Raw genomic sequence first — 19684 nt, 5'->3', positions numbered from 1 at the left:
TACATGAGATGCATAGGAAAAATTTATGGAAGAGAATATACCAAAATATTCAAAATGGTTTTATTTTGAGATAGTGAAATTATAGGAGGATTTCAATCTTTTCTTTTTGCTTATCTGTATTTTCTATTTTTTCTAAAAATAAATACTTATTAGTCATATAATTAAAAATAATATTATAACATTTAGTAAGTATATCATTATTAAGGTACTTGTTTCAAAAAATAAAGTTCAAGAAATCATAGTAATTCACTCATTTCATACTGAGTGAATGCTAATAACCCCTTAATACAAATATTTAATAACTGAAGATTACAGTAAGTTGACTTCTTAAACTATACAAGTGATCTAAAATGAAAGTGTATCCTCCATTTCTGCTTTTTTCTTTTAATAAAAAACAGCATTCTAGGCTCTAGGAGAAAAAAATTTATAAATTGATAGACCATACTTCATATCAGTTCCATCAACAGCGTAATCTATTGGTTCCAATAAATAATCTATTTCAGTGTTCTGGTCTCAAAAAACGTGTTGCAGCGTTTCAGCACAGATGTTACTCTGGAAAAAAGTTCTGCTTTTTACTGACCTATATTAAGTATAAACTCAGTTGAGTCACCAAAGCCTCTTATGATCCTAATCCAAATAAAATTTCTTTACCCCAGTGTGGTCCATGCAATGAACTCCAAAAACATATTGTAAATAGCTCAGCTGGCAAGAGAAACTCAAGGGAGACATATTATTCCTTCTTTATAATCTCAGTCTTACTTCCCTTCATTAAAAAAAAAAAAGTCTTTAAATGGCATTAGCACCAGAAAACGTTTGGCTCATATCCTGGCCCAAATGCCAAGGCATCAGGCTGCTGCTACCCTCTATCCCACAGATGAAATATGAGTACTATATGGCCCTTCACTTATTCTACAGTTAATTATCCTCTGTATATTACAGCTATAAACAAAAGAAGGCAAAGAAAGAAAGGCTAGTTCTATGAAAGTGATCGCTGACTCCCAGATATTTGTGCCTCGGCTATCATTAGCCATAAATGAATTGTGCGAGATGTTAAGAGTCCAAAAGAAATCAATTGACAGATATCAGGTATTTTCTTAAATAAAAAATCCTGCTGACTCCAAGACACACATGACTTCTAGTAATAAACTAAATAGAGAGGTAAAAGGTCAGATAAGAGGGTAGGGGTCACTCAAAGGGTGCTGCTTCTTTAAATGGAACAAGCATAACGAAATGACTTTAATTCAATTAGTTCATCCAGAAACCTGGGGCGTGGAATATATAAAATAATACAAGGGAAATTTACTGCCCTGGGACCTTTCCATATGTGTGTGTAGGTGAGGCTGCTCCCCTTTTCTGTGGTGCATCCATCTTGCTTTGCATGCCTCTCTTGTGTGGTCCAGATTTTGCCCAGTTGGCTTTTCCTGCTGCCAGTGGTAGCTCCGCTGGCTCTCACTAGGTGAGTTCTCTCCACATTCAGTCAGACCACTCGGTCTGGGACTGGTACTCGCTGCCTGCCTAACACCTACTTCGCTTTCTCGAAGTGTGGTCTAGGACCACCTGCATCAGAATCATCTGGTGTCCTCGTCAGACATGCAGATCTCTGGGTCCCGTCCCAGCCCTAGGGGATCTGAATCAGTGGAAACAGTGGCCAGGAATCACTGTTTTAAGAAGCCCACCATGAGAGTACATCACCATGCTGACATTTGGAAGCCAATGAGTTGATGTACACTATACATCACAGTATGTACTATTAGATAATTAATTTATTAATTTCTTGAGATTTCAGATAGTATGTTTTAGATATCAAACCCTGCATCTGGAATGACAATTCAGATTTATAACCATATAAGCTACATAAAAGGAGAAATAATACAACAATAGCCAGTATGAAGGAAAGGAAGATGTGGCCAAGAAAAAAGTTGATCTTAAACAAGTTATCCTATTTTCCTATGTTCCTAATGAAACAAGCATTATGATAATAAACTTAAAATTATTTTCAAATGAATTATTTAAAGCAGCTCATTTAAGACTCTAAGAAGACACAGCAATCATTATTCTCTGATTTAGCAACCAGCCAACACTGACTTCCTAATTGGCAAATAAAATACTCTCACCGGCCAGGCTTCTCGGGAGACCTCCAGCATTTGACATCCAGTCCAGATCACTTCCCTTTATGAACTGGTTCTAGTCTTTTGGCTTCTGTGACAGGGTCTTTTCCGGTCTTCCTCCCTCTGACCATTTATTTCCTTGTCGGGTCCATTATATACCTTATCCAATCCTTAAAAGGGGATATGCTCCAAAGTTCTGGTGACCATCAGCATGGTCACTCCACACACTGATCCTTGGTAACACCATTTACTACCATGACCTCACTGCCAGCTCCATGCTGAAGACCCCTAGTTCTTCCAGCCTAATGTTCTCTATGAGCTCTTGCCTTTCACAGCCCCCTGCCCCACTGGATATGCCAGTAGCAACTCAAATTCCACTTGTCCAAAATTGAACTTATCATGTTTTCTTTAAATCTTTTCTTTCTTCCATATTTACACTCTTAAGTCTCAACACCACCATTCATCTAGTTTTTCATTCTAAAACCCTGTAATCGTGTCTAGAGCAGGGGCAGCAAATCCAAAGGCCAATGGGGGTAGCCAGGTATTAAATTTATGTTTTAAGAAATATGTGTATAGTTCTTGACATGTACTAGGCACTTGCATGTCATTTGCAAATATTAACTCACTTATTACTCAGAACAACCCTATGAAGGAAGTACTATTGTTATCCCTAGTTTACAGATGGGTAAACTGAGGCCAATGAGATTCTACAACTTGCACAAGGTCAGTCAGCTAGCCAAAGCCAGGATTGAATGCAGGGAATCTTCACTCCAGAAGACGGCTCACTATGCTCTCTCTCAGAGAGTAGGATAGAGTCTAGAATAATAAATGACAAAAGGGCCCACGAAGCTGGAAAATACCTGCTTCACCTCAAGGTATTCAAACTCTCTGCAGCTCCATGCTCCCAGCTCTTATTTTATGTCTCCTTAGCAATCCACTTCATCAAGCTAAGGTCCTACTCATTCAATTCTCTTAATGTTTCTCTCTATATATTTATCTTTCTCTCTCTCTCCCTTGTTCTCTTTCCCCACCACAGCCTCAGTTCAGGCCCAAGTTGTTTCTCAGTTCACCACCACTATTTGTCTGCCATCATTCTTGCCTCTCACTAGTCTGTGCTCTCCGATAGAAGGTCAGCAAACTTTTTCTATAAAGGCCAGATAGTAAACATTTCAGGCTTCCCAGGCCACAAGGTTTCTGTTGCAATTAACTCTGTCACTGCGGCATGATATATGCTCAGAACAAGTGGGCGTGGTTGTATCCCAATAAAACTTCATCTACAAAAACAGGTGATCCTTGCTCTATAGTACTACCCACAGCAGTTTTCTTAATCAAGCCTATGCCTTCCACTGAAATATAATCCAGATGGTTTCAAAGCATTAGAGAATATGCAAAAATATAAAAGCATCAGAAGAAAACATGAGTGAATGTTTTTGTAACCACAGGGTGATGAAATCCTTCTAAGCATGAAAAAAACAGATACATAAAAGTCAAAAATCTCCATGGGGCAAAATAAAACAAAACAAAACAACAAAATACCACAAAAAAAGAAAAGGACAAAATGAGAAAAAATATTTGTAATGAATATGATGTATAAAATGCTAATTTTCTTTATTTACAAAAAATTCTAGAAAGTCAGTAAGGAATGACCAAGGATGTAAGAGCTAAATAACAGAAGAAAAAACACAAAAGATCAAAATAGAAAAAAGATGCTAAACCTTACCAAAATGGAAATAATGAAAACTCACACAAAATCTTTTCCAATGATCAAATTGGCAAAACTGGTGAAGACTGCTTATGCTGGAGTAGACTCTACAGAGAAAGTCTAATTCCCAAATGCTGGCCGGGCGCGGTGGCTCACGCCTGTAATCCCAGCACTTTGGGAGGCCGAGGCAGGCAGATCACAAGGTCAGGAGATCGAGACCATCCTGGCTAATACGGTGAAACCCCGTCTCTGTAAAAAATATAAAAAATTAGCCGGGTGTGGTGGCAGGCGCCTGTGGTCCCAGCTACTTGGGAGGCTGAGGCAGGAGAATCATTTGAACCTGGGAGGCAGAGGTTGCAGTGAGCCGAGATCATGCCACTGGACTCCGGCCTGGGCGACAGAGGGAGACTCCACCTCAAAAAAAAAGAAAGTCTAATTGCCAAATGCTGTTGAGGGGAAGGGTAAATTATACTATGTTTTTAGAAACAAATTTGTTGTTCCACCAAAGATTTAAATGTTCAAAACTAGCTATTACATTTCTAAATACTGATCCTAAAGGCAGACTCACATGAGTATACAAAGACGTACATAAAAGTTAATAACAGAATTGCTTTTAACAGTAAAAAACCTGAAAATATCACAAACGTTTACCTGCAGAAGACTAGTTAATAATGGCAGATCCATACAATGGAATAGTATGCAGTGAATACTGTGAGTGAAAACTATACGTCATAAGAAAATGGTAAGTTGCAAAACTGTGTGTGCGTGTGTGTGTGTGTGTATATAAATATATATAAAATGATCCTATTTCTGTAGAAGAAAATTTACAACCATAGCTCTATCTGCATATGTATCTATATAGAGAAGGCGACATTTCACACAGGGGTTTTTATCTAGAATGGTGGGAAAGGATACTTTCTTAGTTTAAAATATATGCTTCTGTATTATTTGAATTCTTTTTTATAATAAGCCTATACTAATTTAATAGAAATTTAAAAATACTTAAAAGGTAAATAAGACAAAACATAAAGTCATCATATCCCTCCAAAGAAGCTTCCAGGACTTTCCATGGCTATGATCTAACTCTTTAGCCTGATACACATGCCAATATAACAACATGGCCACTGCCTAACTCTTCAATCTTAATAAGCACCTCTCCTATATGATACTCAGGTCATACTATGCTACTCATAGTCACCCTGCAGCTTTTTTAATGTGCCAGGATAACTCAGACTTCTTTGCTTTTGCAAAGACTCTTTCCCCTACTTAAAATTCTCCTCCTCATCTTCCCTGCCGAGTAAATATTCATTCACCTCAAGTCCCTCCTCCACAGGCAAAAACAACCTTAGGGGAAATATAATACACATTAAGCAGACAATCAAATGTTTACCTATACTTATTTGGAAATTTGCAGTGTCTCCCATGTGTCGAGTGTGCTGTTGGACGCTTTCTATGCATTAATCATTTGATTTAATTCTTAAATGATCTATTATTATTCCTACTTTACAGATGTGGAAATCATCTCAATAAAGTTAAGGAACTGCCCAAAGTCTCACCAGCTAGTAAATGTGAGAGCCAAGATCTGAACTCAAGTGTGCTTATCAATTCTGAGTTTTGCGAAGGGAGACTGGGACCAAGAGCCAAATTAACAAAGGCCTTGAAAGGATCTGACTGGATATAAGACAGGCAGACCAGTTTCCCATGGAGGTGGAGGAACAAGTATGGTGGGGTGGAAGGACTGGCCTAAATGATAGGGTGGAGGGACAGGGAAAAGGGAAAAAAGGTTGACTCTGAGGAACAGTTTGATCAATTCAGGTTACAGTGTTCCTTTAACACTAAGCAGGGTTGAAACAGAAGATAACATGGAGAAACTATAGACTCATATAAGCTAGGAAAAATCGAAAGCAATATTTTGGGAAAGTTAGTTCAGCAACCCTGGGCTGCATGAACTGCAGGGTAAGCGCGGCAGAGAACAAAAGAAAAGAACAGTGAGGAGCTGCTGCAAAAACCAACAGCCTCCCGTGTTTCTAACCTAAACTGGGATGGCAGCTTCAGAAATGAGGATGGGAAAGCAAACCTTATAGGCCTTACGAAAGATTCTGTTGGTGACAGAAATTAGATTAAAGATGAAGGGGACAGCGGAGAGCAAAAAGTGAAGATGACTGGTTCTAAGGTTTCCCCTCTGAAGGAAGTGAAGAATGCTGTAACTGACAGAAATGGGACGATAAGAGACAAGAGCTAATCTGTCGGGTGGACGTGCTAAGTGATGGCACACACAAAGAAGCTCCTGCTGTTGACAGACCACATCTGATGCCTACGGGCTGAGAGGCCTCTTTTTTGGGGTGGCATCCTTATAAGCATAACTTATCTATAGTCATTCTTAACATGTCAGCAGCATGACACTCAGGCCACTTGTGTAAATGACAAAAGAGAATTTCTTTAGAAACATGCTGATTCCTTGCTTAGTGACCATAAACCACTGAGACATGTTTTCAAGGTTATCACACAGAATTCATCTCACTGTCTTAGAGTTACATTACCTAAGTCTTACTAAGACGTTTTAGCTCCTTCACCAAACCCCCTGTGTCTATTCATCATTTCTTCAAAAACAACTTTCTTTAAGTAAGGCTGGTCGCTAAGGAGAGAAGTTGTCTAGTTGCCTGCTTTTGCCCTGGATTTCAGGCTCAAGTCTCTTTAAAAAAAAAAAAAAAAAAAAAAAAAAAACACCCTTTCCCTGATCCTTCTCTGCTCTCACAAGCCTCCCTGTCTCATCTTTTCATCTGACTCCAACATTATTTACCACTTTCTGTCCTCAAAGAGGCCTGGCTTACTCTTACTATTCACACATTATATTCAGTCTCTTTATTCTCATTTAAGAGGAATAAACCACATTTCCCCCAAGTTGCAGCATGACCCAGAACATACCTTCTAAACAAAGTTAGCCCAGAATAAGCTAAGTCAAAGTTTGGCTATACGATGGGATAATAATGATGCTCTACCTGACTTACAGGGTGATTGTAACAACCAAATAACTTAATTATGGGAATACAATTTGGCATAGGATGCTAGAATTAGGTTAAAAAACAAAATCTGGTTCAAATCTCCTTTCAGGAAAAATGCACCCTACATCCCCACAGACCTGTGACAACCCCAGAGGCTCTACAAGAAGCAAAACACAGAAGTGAACCGGGAGACTCAGTAGCCACTGTGGATTCATATCAAGTCCAGCAGTGCAATTCTTCCATTCCAGAACTCAAGTCGACAAAATTTATTATCTTATGCATCTTTACAGTAGGTGTAAAAACACTAAAGACAAGGAAATAAGCAGGATAAACATTCAACTTTAATTGCAAAGGAAAGGGTGACTATTTTTAGTACAATACTTACAATGCAAAACTATTTACAATTCTGTGTAAATAGAATTCAGAAAATTTAATTTCAAATCCCAGTTAAATTGAAGAGAGGAAAAATACTAAGACAGGACCTGCAGTTCCAAATTATTCTTTTCGAGTGGTAAATAAAATGAGCTTTTTGTTTAACTAAAAATAAAGTTTCAAATAAGTAAGTATATCAGAAAAACAAAGTACCTGTGAGTTTGATTTTGGATAGTCGAGCCAAAATTCCTGGCAAATCACACACTTGTAGCTTCATCTCTTTCCACCGCTTTTCCTCTTTTGTCTCTTTCAGTACATCTATTGAGTCTTCAATTACTGAGGCTGGCTCTAGTTCTATCAATTCCTTTTCATTTGGCTTTCTGGACAAAGATAGGCTGGGCGGTGAAAGAGGTCTCATCTCATACATTTCTGCTTTGGCTTGACCTGAAGACGTTTTTTCAAGGAAAGGAGATGCTACTGGTTCAGGCTTGGGTTTTACTTGCTGGTTGTGGCTTCTGTTCAGCTGTGTGACATACTAAACAAAAAAGCACAAGTTACTATAAAACCAAGGCCCCAAAAGCTCTCAAATGGTTGTTTAGCAGTCTCTTTAATCAGTTCAGCTTTTACATTATTTGAAGCTTTTCCCACAGCTTTAGTATCTGTTAATTCGGCATGTATTTATAGAGCGCTATATGGAAACCACTATACTAAGAGATATGGAGAATAAAATTTAGGCCTCAGTAACGGTTTTCAATTTCTGTAGCTTAGAAAAGCATAGAAATATACGTTCCTTGAAAGAAAAATACATTTACTTGTTATCCATCTCCTCTAGAATTTGCCCTGGAGGCTTAACATTCCAAATACAATAAAAAAAGTTTTCAATAATTAAGAGCCCAGCCGGGCACAGTGTCTCATGACTATAATCCGAGGATCCTTGAGCCCAGGAGTATGAGACCAGACTGAGCAACACAGGGAATGTCTCTACAAAAAAAAAAAAAAAAATTAGTGGGTCATGGTGGCATATGCCCACAGTCCCAGCCACTTGGGAGGCTGAGGCAGAAGGATTGTTTGAGTCTAGGAGATTGAGCTGTGATGGCACCATTGTACTCCAGCCTGAACGACACAGTGAGACCTTGTCTCACACACAAAAAAGAAAGAGCCCAAGTCAACCTGTTGACTTTCCATGTTCTCAGGCAAACAGCATAGGGAGGGGCTCAGTGGTAGGGGCATAATCCAGGGCTGAATTATTTTATAGCAGGGCAGGATGAAGACAGAACATGGGCCGCAGAGTCAGATAGTCTCTACCACTTACTAGCAAAATTAATAAGTACTACTACTATTTGCGAAGTACTTCACAGTTTTATATAATATGTATCTCATTTAATCTTCTAAACAGTTGTCAAAGAAGATACATCATTATTAGTATCTCTCTCTCTTTCTCTCTCTTTAACTTACAGATAAGGAAACTAAGCCTCAGAAATAAAATGGCATATCAACAGCCAACAACCAGCTATAGGTAGCCCTGGGAGTGGAGCCACCTATGCTGATAACTATTTAAGTGCCTTTTCCATTACATCACAAAGATGTGAAATTACATACATTAGTCTTAATAAAGAATTACAGACTCATGAATGAAGAGTTCTATTTACATAAAAAAGGGCATTACACATATTTGAATTTCTCCTCTAAATAACCACCAATATCCTTGACCCCCCAACTTAAAAAGCCTGAACATTTCTAGAAATTTAAATTTCTTATCAATATACTGAGTTTTATTAAGATTTTAATTTAATTTTAAGTTTTAAGTTAAAGATGAGAGAAATGTAAAATAGGACTTTAAATTATAAGTTTGCTGTTCTTTCAGGCTGGCACTATGAGTTTTCAGCTACCATTCTGCCATTCTACGGCCCTTTTTCTATCTGAGAAAATGCAAATGGCCTCACTGGCAATTAATAGTAAGTTCCATATTGCCCACGAATTCACGGAGTCAACCTGGATTGATGGATGTTATCAATACCTATTATAAAATGCTGAGAAAATTATAAAAACTGTCGAATTGTTTGAATTTACTCAAAAGTGCAACTGTTAAAAAAGACTTTTAAATGTACTGCTGATTTAAGAAAATGAGAGGGTTGGCCGGGCATGGTGGCTCATGCCTGTAATCCCAGCACTTCGGGAGGCTGAGGCGGATCACAAGGTCAGGAGATTGAGACCATCCTGGCTAACACGGTGAAACCCCGTCTCTACTAAAAATACAAAAAATTAGCCGGGTGTGGTGGCGGGCGCCTGTAGTCCCAGCTATTCGGGAGGCTGAGGCAGGAAAATGGCGTAAACCCGGGAGGCGGAGCTTGCAGTGAGCCAAGACTGCGCCACTGCACTACAGCCTGGGCGACAGAGCGAGACTGTCTCAAAAAAAGAGAAAGAAAATGAGAGGGTCACACTTTTAAAGCAATTATTTCTCTATTACTGATGTAGTCACAGAACTCCAAAGAATTTTAAAAGATGTATCAAAACAGTTCAGCTTTTCCCAGTTTTGGCCAGATTGAAATATGCCAGAAGTTTTCAGTCTTTCTTTAAACTTAATTAGTAAGTTAAAGATCATACTTTTAACCTCAAACACCAGAATTATTCTGGTTTCGGGTAAGAATAATCAAAACAAGAGATTTGGATAAATTTAAGGACACTAAATAAAAGTCGTTTTCAAACAGTATTTCTTAAAACTTTCATTAAATAGGAATTTCTGAAATTCCCTCAACAGAGAAAAACAAAGGCAGAAAGTAACAGAGTAAGAATGGTCTTCTAAACATACCATGCGTTTGAGGAAGCTAAAGTGCTGAAATGTAATCCACTGCTTACTGACATTCCTGAAAAGATGTAAGAACTTGTGAGGGGATTCCTGTATAGTTCTTCTTTCAAGATACCAGACACAGCCTCCTACCCAACCTATAATAGAGAGAGAAGTGGAAGAAAGGTTAAATGATTCATACTTCTTATCAAATGATGACTACACCTCCCCAGAAGCAAAGTCAGCCACTAATGCAGTGCTACACTGTGTGATGGGTCCGAGCTTTGAAATAATCTAATCCAGATTTGTGAATAAATGCAATTTACCAGCCCTACTCATTGTTCAAGTCAGTGTAAGTTTTCAGAAGGGCCAGGGAAAATGTTCATTTCAGGATCACTATGCTTTATTACATTTAATGCTGAAATGACCACGCTACAGATCTTTTTAAGAAAATATAAAATGATCCGTTCAGTCAATTTTTCAAAAGTAGAAAATAAAAAGCATAATTTTTCTTAATAAATGACAATAAATTGAAATATATAGATTTCAGGTTAATATTTTAACTATGTAGGGTAAGACAACAAAAAGGAAGAAGAAACCGTTCTTAATAAAGTATGACTCTATAAGTCTAGTTAGGAATAAGCTATTTTTGTTGTATCTAAATTTGGCTTTTAGATTCTACTGAAACCTCTCTCAAGTATCAACAAATTCAATGTTTCTCTGCCTTGGTCCTCATCCTATTCAAGCCTCCGACAAGCCATACAACACTAGATTCTCCTGATGGCTTCCATGACACTAAATGTTCCTGGTTCTCTGCATTCTATTTCTCAGTTGCAGATGGTGTCTATTGTTGCTACGTACGCCACCTTAAGGTAGTCACATTCCCTCTTTCTGAACACTAAATATTGTCCCTGAGCAAATGTAATTATAGGATAATTTCTGATCTTCAAACCATTTCTAGAGTCATTGGGCCTATTTCCATCTCCTCTCTTGGTATCTCTACATGGATGGATTGCAAAATGTCTGTAAGAGCGTTTTATTCTCAATCAATCTCTACTCTGTTCCCTATTGCACATAAAACCATTACTTATTTAAGACTTCAGGAACATCTTAAACTCTCCTGTTATCACCTAACAACCATCAAGTCCAATCTACTCTGAAATATAGGTCAGATCTGTCCACTTCTTTCCATTTTTACTGATCATCTTACATTTATCATCTTATATTTGGACTATGGTAATGACAGCCGCATTCAAGCCAGTCCTCCTGCCTTCAATACTTCCTTTCCTCTCCAATCCACGTTCCCAGAGGCAACAGTTTTCTCCCTGGGGCCCTGAATACACATTACTCACACAACCCACCAAAGCAACATTGCCCATGACCCTCCACTAAAAACACCACACATTTCACAATTTGCTCATCTGTTTCTATTGTTTCCTTGTTTGCACGCCATTCTCTGTCAAATTTTCTGTCTTTTTCAACTACTCTATCACTTTATGCCATATTGTATGACACTTCTTCATGCAAATTGTTCCCATCATCTAATATTTTAGTTCCTTGATGGCAAGAATTCCCCTTTACTCACCACCTTTGTACAACAGCTAGCAGAGCACTTTTATATAATAAGGAAATAATGTTTGATGACTAGATAGCCCACACAGCACACCTGGACTATGGGTAGGAGAACTATCACAACCCCGAGAAATATATCTCAATTTTCTTAGACTGGAGATAAATCACTTCTTCACTGAAATTACAGTCTCAAACCTGAGTTAATTATGAGATGCTTGTTTTCCATAAACATGAAAATGTGTTTGCCTTGGAACCACCTTGGAAAATAACTCTCATGATTAAGTGGGTGGATTACCTGAGGTCAAGAGTTTGAGACCAGCCTGACCAACATGGTGAAACCCTATCTCTACTAAATACAAAGAATTAGCCAGGCATGGTGGCGCATGCCTGTAATCCCAGCTATTTGAGAGGCCAAAGTGGGCGGATCACCTGAGGTCAGGAGTTTGAGACCATCCTGGCCAACATGGTGAAACCCCGTCTCTACTGAGAATACAAAACTTAGCCAGCAGTGGTGGTGAGTGCCTGTAATACCAGCTACTCAGGAGGCTGAGGGAGGAGAATTGCTTGAACCCGGGAGGTAGAGGTTGCAGCGAGCCAAGATTGTGCCACTGCACTCCAGTCCGGATAACAAGAGTAAAACTCCATCTCAAAAAAACAAAAAGATTAAGTAGGTCAAACTGAGATTTTACAGAATGGTAGTAAGAAAAAAAAACAGCTAGGAAACTGACATTTTATTTAGTTGAAACAAGTCACATTTCTATGAATCAGTGTCCAGAAACTGAAAGACATTTCGACCTTGTGTAAACAAATTTAAGTTTGAAGATACACAAAGATTATAATAGATACATTAAAATTCTGGAAGCATAAGACCATATTTATTATTCACCATCAACACTGGCTCCTGATTTTAGGACGTTTAAAATTAGGTAAGGAGACAAGTAACTAAAAACTGTTGACATTTTTATTTTTATTTTTTTATTTTTTGAGATGGAGTCTTACACTGTCACTCAGGCTGGAGTGCAGTGGCATGATCTTGGCTCACTGTAATCTCTGACTCCTGGGTTCAAGCTATTCCCCTGCCTCAGCCTCCCAAGTAACTGGGATTACAGGTGCACACCATTGCACTTGGCTAATTTTTTTTTTTTTTTTTTTTTTTTTTTTTTTATTTTTAGAAGAGAGGGCATTTCACCATGTTGGCCAGGCTGGTCTTGAACTCCTGACCTCAAGTGGTCCACCCACCTTGGCCTCCCAGAGTTCTGGGATTACAGGCGTGAGCCACTGCGCCCAGTTTTTCGCCCAGTTTTTAAATGGCTATAAAATACTTAGAACTTTTAGAAGCAAAATCAGGCATGATACTACTAGATCACTAACACTGTCCCAGGTTACCTTCTCTGCCACCTCGTCCCACCGTGCTGCTTCCCCATCAAGCTCTCTTAGTAGATCTTCCAAGTGGGTCATAGGAAGTTATACAGGCCACTTACTAGCAGAGTTTTTGGCAATTATGTTCACAGCTTCAGGGAGTAAGCTGTCTATTAATTCCTTCCATACCACCACTGCAAAGACCGATGTAGCAACAAACCATGTGGGCCATATGCAGCCCACCATTGGAACTGGGGAATTCATAGTAGTCAAGCAGAATTGACCTACAGCTGACAATATAGAATGGAAAGGCAGAAAAACAGCTAATCTGAAGGATGCATGCTGGAAAAACCTACATACAGAGGAAATGTTTCAAGCACTAGAAAAGGATGAGTTCTCTGAGAATGAGTGCCCAGGATCAGGATCAAAGAACATTCTCAGTCAGGGATAGTAGAAGGCAACAAAGAAGTGATTCAAAAAAGAATCACGGGACTTTAAAAAACAACAACTTTTCATTATAGAAAATCACAGCCATGTGTAAAAGCAGAAGAGTACCATGAGCCCCCATTACTTATCCCCAAGCTTCATCAATTACCAAACCCTAGCCAATCCCGTTTCATCTATTTTACCTCTCCACTTTACAAACCAATTAGGACCTTTGAAATCACCTACTTCAATTATATCATTTTACAGATGAGTAAACTCAATTCCAGAAAAGTCAAATGAATTGCCCTGGGATCACACAGACCAGAAGAGAGCCATAAAATAACATTATGAAAAAGAAGAATGCAATTTCATGGAGTCACAGTGTCAACATCACCAAATGGTGCAGAGAGCTTGTGTGTGGTAGGTGACAACTGAAAAAAGTTTCTGGGATGTGATCAAAAGGCAGTCCCTGGCTTCTCTTATCTGGCCTCTAATATGCACCACCAGCATCGCATTCCTCACACAACCATTAGTTAATCATCTAAGATACTGGGGGCAAGATAATTCCCAACGTCCTCTTTCATATCTCCATGGAGACAAATTGCATCCATCCACAAATAACTACTGAGAGCAAACAATGTACACCAAGTAATGTTCTGGGCACTGGAAACAGAGGTAAATCAGAGATGGACACTGTCCCTGCCATCACAAAGTTTATATTCTAGTTGGGAAAAACAAATAATAAACTAGTATATAAATAAACAAGTATAGACTGTGCTAACCATAATGAAAGAAATAAATGGAATGATGTGAAAAGAGGTAGGGGGCCCTAGTTTATATAGGGTGGTCCCTATAAAGGCCTCTCTGAAAAGGTGACATTTGAGATGAGATATTACCAAGAGTTAAGGAAGAACATTCCAGCTCCAACATACATTTGTCACTAGTTCCTTCGAGTGAAAGGATATTAAAGACCACTCTGGCGGTACAAAGATAAAAGTCTGAGGGGGACTACAGTCCGCTGTCTGCAACTGTCATTATCATCACCGTTGTCATCATGACCCTTTATATTGGAACAAGGCTTCTGAGTGGAAGCAACGTATTCCTTGTCATTGCAAGCCAGTGGCTAGAAGCTGAGGATCTGATAAGGAGGACTGTGGAACCCCAAGGTTCTACTCTGCCCTCTCCTCCAGCTTCCGCTATCTGAAAACCGAAAGAAGCACTAAGACACCGCTCTTCCGCAGAAGCCGGATGGAAGAGGCGGCGTGGACCACCAAAGCCACAGTGCAAGACTGAACCCTAGTTCCGTAGCCTCTTCGCTCCAAGCTACTCCAGAGGTCAGTTCCCCCACCACACCGGTGGCCGGCCAACCTCGCCAAGGGCTCCCCAAGGTTGCAGCCAGCCGGAACCACGGCCTCGCACGTGGCAGTAAGAGAAGAATTTCCCCCAAGGTCGTGCCCAAGGCAGGTACAGTACCTGCTAGGAGGCGTGAGGAGAGAGTGTGAGGAGATGCGGCCATAATTCACGAGTCTGGCCGCTCCCCGGGATCCCCGTGTCCTCTCTCCTCACGGGCTGCCGGGCGCCGCCATCTTCCTTCCCCGCCCCCCTGGGGGAGTAGTTCCGGGCCGTCACTTCCGGCCGGCGGGTCCCGGGAGGAGGGCGTGGTGGCCGGAGATGATCGGAATGTACACGCTGGAGTGTGGCGGGCTGACAGGTCTGAGACCTGAAGGACTTCCGGGAACCGCAAAGCAAGGTGTGCCTCCGTTGTCCTGAAGAAAAAGCCGCGCGCGGACGACTGGCCGATCCGCGCTCGCAGCTCCTAGACGTTGACAGGCATCCTCGGGTGACCGGGTGAGGTGGGCAGGGCTGGGCTGCAGAGTCCTTGCGGGCAATTTAAAGTTACGGCGAGCGAGCGCTGTGGCTCACGCCTGCAATCCCAGGGCTTAGGGAGGCCGAGGCGGGAGGATCGCTTGAGCCTGGGACCTCGAGACCAGCCTGGGCAACAAAGCAAGAAACCACTTCTACAAAAAATGTAAAAATTAGCCGAGTGTGGTGGCGCGAGCCTGTGGTCTCAGCTACTCAAGAGGCTGAGGCGGGAGAATCGCTTGAGCCAGGAAGATCGAGGCTGCAGTGATTGCGCCACTGCACTGCAGCCTCGGCGACACAGTGAGACCCTGTCTCTAACAATAAATTTTAAAATAAAAATAAAGTTACAGTTAGGACACTTCCAGGTGACAGGAGCATTATGAGGAAATGGTTCTCGTGGCGATGCTTCTACCTCCACGTCTGATCAGTTACACTTTACCATAGTCTCTATCAAATGGGAACCCAGATGAACTCCGGGTTACTTGTTTCTGAGCCACACTAAAGGAACTGAATCATCCAGATGTTTCCAGATGAAGAAGGTGCATGTAGAGGTTCAGATTTGGTGCCCTGGAGTGAAATCCGTATTTTAGTTCTGCCCTTGTGACCTTGCTTGAACGAATTACCTAAGTCCTCTGGACCTCAGTTATCTAGCAATACAATGGGGTAATAATAGCACATCTTTTATAAATGGTTGAGATAATTAGATAAATATGTGTCATGGGTAGTCAGGCACCTACTAGGTACAGGCACTAATAGATTATTACCTGTGTTATCATAAGTGTTGTGATTACGGGGCAGATGTCAGCATCCCCCAACCCCCTCTATCTTCTTTTCAGATTGGAGTTCCACAAGTAAAGGTAGATTGAAGAAAAGATTCTACTTTTGAAAAAGAAGAGAAAAATAGGTAATTGGGTTCTAAAAAGGCAATTTCTGTGTTTTCAATAATGAGAGGATAGCGGTTTCGGTTCACCTCAACTAACATTGCTAGGCACAGGGAATGCTGAAGAGATTAAGACACCCCCCTCCCCGATTCTGTAGGAGCTTACACTAGACCAATGAGGGGACAAGATGTTGTCGATTGTCACTACCAGTGTGATAGGGGTAGTATACAAAGTGCTGCAGAAACGCTGATGAGGTAACATTTCTGTGCGGTTGGTTTAAGGAAGGCATCAGAGATTTAAACTTGGTGCTCTGGAATGAACAGTAAGATTTTTACAGCATGCAAGAAAGGGAAATAGCGTTAAGTACTGTATTAAAAGTTTTTGAACTCTTTATAATTTTCCATGTGCTTTTATAAACACTTGTTGTTTAAACCTAGAGCAAAAGTTATCCTCTCTAAGTCTGGCACATTAAGGCCCAAGAGTTTTAAGTAAGCCGCTCAAAGTCACCTAGCTATCGAGTGCGAGAACAAAGACCTGAGTCCCTGAAACCTGTGAGAGTGTTATATTTTCACCATGCCATAAGGCCTTACTCACCTAAGCATCTTGAAGAGTCATAGCTTCTGTGATTTATAAAACAGTGTTTTCACCTTGGCTGCCTGTCAGAATCAAATGTAGGACTTTAAAAAATTATAGATGTCTAAGCCACCTCTAGACCTATTGCATCTGAAGAGGTGTATGATAGATGTAGAGAGACCTGTAATTTTCTCTTTAAAGCACCACTGGTGATAATGATACACAGAACTGAGAATACTAGATTCCAGCTTTTACTTCACAACACAACCATGTCTAAAAGTTTGATTAACGTAAATGTTATATTTCACTAACTCCCAAGTTCTCTAGGCTTATGATAGACAAGGGGTTTAATAGACATGCACCTTCTTGACCAACAGATTTTTCCTTTGTTTTAAATTTTTTTCCAAAAATGGGGACAAGGTAAGACCAAGTACACAAATGAATGCTTAGGTTTTTATTTATTTGTAGAAATTAGAGTCTGGGTGCGGTGGCTTACGCCTGTAATCCCAGCACTTTGGGAGGCCACGGTGGGCAGATCACCTGAGATCAAGGGTTCGAGACCATCCTGGCCACCATGGTGAAACCCCGTCTCTACTAAAAATACAAAACTTAGCCGGCTATGGTGGTGGGTCCCTGTAATCCCAGATGCTCTGGAGGCTGAGGCAGGAGAATTGCTTGAACCTGGGAGGCGGAGGTTGCAGTGAGCTGAGATTGCGCCCCTGCACTCCAGCCTGGGAGACAAAGCAAGACTCCGTCTCAAAAAAAAAAAAAGAAATTAGAGTAAATGTTTTATGGAAGAAATGTCTGAGAGATAATACAGTCTGGCTTTACTGGCCAAGAAATGCACTTATCTATCAACTATTTGTAATATAGTTAGCCTAGGCCATCATACTCTCCAAAAAAGTAATCCTTTGAAGATACTTCTGGAATGAAGAGGGTTCCATGGCCATATACATTGACTTGGCCATGAGTAGCGGCAAGGAAAGCAAGGAAAGCTGAAAATAGAGTTGCAATGATTACCTTAGGCCAGTCACAATTCATCACTGTGGACCTAGCCATATTGCTGTTTCAAATCAAATTAACATTAAACTAAGGAAGAAGTGGGGAATAGATTTTGAATAAGTAACTGAAAGAGTATCACAACTATTTGACCCACAGTTTTCCAAACATTCTGAACACAACCCATTTTATAAAATACCATTAAAACAGGAAATAGGACTTTTAGAAATAGGCCTCAGAAGTCTATATAGCTCCCTACCTTTTCATTTCTAGATTTGTAAACCCAGGTCCAGAGAGGTTAAGTGATTTACTCTGTAATAGAACATTGACTCTAGACATCCAAGTCAGCATTTTTTCTATTTCATTATATTGTCTTTTTTTTTGTCCCTCAGTCTCCCTGTAACATCTTCATTAATGAAATAGTGTAGGACTCCACAATTAGATATAGTATTTATTTGACTTTGCATTTCACATTTCAAGCAAAATATATTTCATAGGCTATGTTCAGTATCACTTGTAGAAAGAGATATAAGTAATCAAAAGCATTATTTTTTAACCAAAATATTAAATAGATGTAAATAATTGAAAGCATTATTTTTAGCTAATAGCATTATATATATTATTGCATAATTACAGAAAGTTGAGTTATATCATTCAATTGTGTGTTAATATGGTCATTACCACTTATGTTTTTTCTTTTCTTTTTTTTTTTTTGAGACAGGGTCTCACTCTGTCACCCATGTGGGAGTGCAGTGTTGTGATCATAGCTCACTGCAGTCTCAACCTTCCAGTCTCAATTAACCCTCCTGTTTCAGCCTCCGAAGTAACTGGGACTACAGGCACATACCAGCATGCCTGGCTAAGTTTTAGATTTTTTGCAGAGACAGGGGTCTCACTGTATGGCCCAGGCTGATCTTGAACTTCTGGGCTTAAGCAATTCTTCTGCCTCAGCCTTTCAAAGTGCTGTGATTATAGGCGTGAGCCACTGTGCTCAGCCTGCTTATATATTTTTAAATAGTATTCGTAAAGCTTTGTAACTTGTCTCTTAAAATTAATATTTCAAAAGCCTGAGAACCTAGAAAATGGAAACTAACCTATACTCTCATCCCATTTTGTCCTGTAGGTTGGCTGCTCCTTTGCTTTCAAATAAGATTTCTTCTCAGAAAGTCTACATGTACTGAATAAAATCTGCAGTTTATACAATATCACATGACTTCAAAGTAAATCCTAACTTTTTCAAAGCCTCGCTGAATTTCCCACAATAGATAAAGACCCAGCTTTCCCTAGGAGCTGAAGGGAGAAAAAAATCCCAACCTAGTATGCAGGGTGTAACCAGTTGACACAGAACTATGTATTTGAAAACAAAATAGATTTCAAAACCTAAGGGGAGGCAAATGATTTGAGTAGATTTTCTCCCAAGCAGACTTACAAATGCCAGGAAGCATGAGGGAAAAAAAACCTTAGCATCATTAGTCATTAGGGAAATGCAAAGCAAACCTACAATGAGATATCATTTCACATCCACTTGGATGCCTGTAATCAGAAAGTCAAATAATAACAAGTGTTGACAAGGATATGGAGAAACTGGAACCCTCAAAGATTGCTGACAGGGATATAAAATTATGTAGTCACTTTAGAAAACAGTTTAGCTGTTCCTTAATAAGTTAAACATGGAACTGTATGATCCAGCAGTTCCTCTCCCAGGCATAGACTCAAGACAAATAGAAACATGCATCCACACAAAAATGTATATATGAATATTTATAGCAGTATTCATAATTGCCAAAAAGTGGCTACAACCCAAGTGTCCATCAACTGATTAATGTATAAATGTTGTATATCCATACAGTGGAATGTTTGGCCATAAAATGAAAATGGAGTACCAATACATGCCATGATATGTATGAACCACAAAAACATACCAAGTATAAGAAGTGTCACCAAAGACCACATATTGGATGGTTTCATTTATATGAAATGTCCAAAGTAGTTAAATCCATAGAGACAGAAAGTAGGTTAGTGGTTGCCTATGGCTGGGAAGG

The 19684-nt window shown here is 39.8% G+C and overlaps 1 protein-coding gene and 1 long non-coding RNA gene across 5 annotated transcripts in view; one reads left to right on the top strand and one right to left on the bottom strand.

Annotated features, from left to right (window-relative positions):
- Positions 1-14950, bottom strand: part of LOC104667954 (protoheme IX farnesyltransferase, mitochondrial) — a 137953-nt gene extending 123003 nt beyond the window's left edge. For all 4 annotated transcript variants that reach the window (XR_004055052.1, XM_010370565.2, XM_030923516.1 and 1 more), the window contains exons 1-3: positions 14800-14950; positions 9994-10127; positions 7398-7719 (exon numbers count right to left, since the gene is read on the bottom strand). Coding sequence is in view for 3 of the 4 variants with exons in the window: in XM_010370565.2 (XP_010368867.1) it covers positions 7398-7719; positions 9994-10127; positions 14800-14842 (499 nt within the window). In the remaining variant the exon portion in view is untranslated. The remainder of the gene's footprint in view (positions 1-7397; positions 7720-9993; positions 10128-14799) is intronic.
- LOC104667955 lies at positions 14918-18844 on the top strand. Its single transcript, XR_748746.2, has 3 exons — positions 14918-15076; positions 16026-16093; positions 18766-18844. It is a non-coding gene; the product is annotated as an uncharacterized LOC104667955 (long non-coding RNA).
- Positions 18845-19684: the final 840 nt, after the last annotated feature.

This window comes from Rhinopithecus roxellana, chromosome 19 (assembly GCF_007565055.1).
Source record: "Rhinopithecus roxellana isolate Shanxi Qingling chromosome 19, ASM756505v1, whole genome shotgun sequence".
NCBI lineage: Eukaryota > Metazoa > Chordata > Mammalia > Primates > Cercopithecidae > Rhinopithecus > Rhinopithecus roxellana.
Note: the sequence above shows the minus strand (reverse complement) of the source record. Positions and strands in the feature narration are given on the sequence as shown.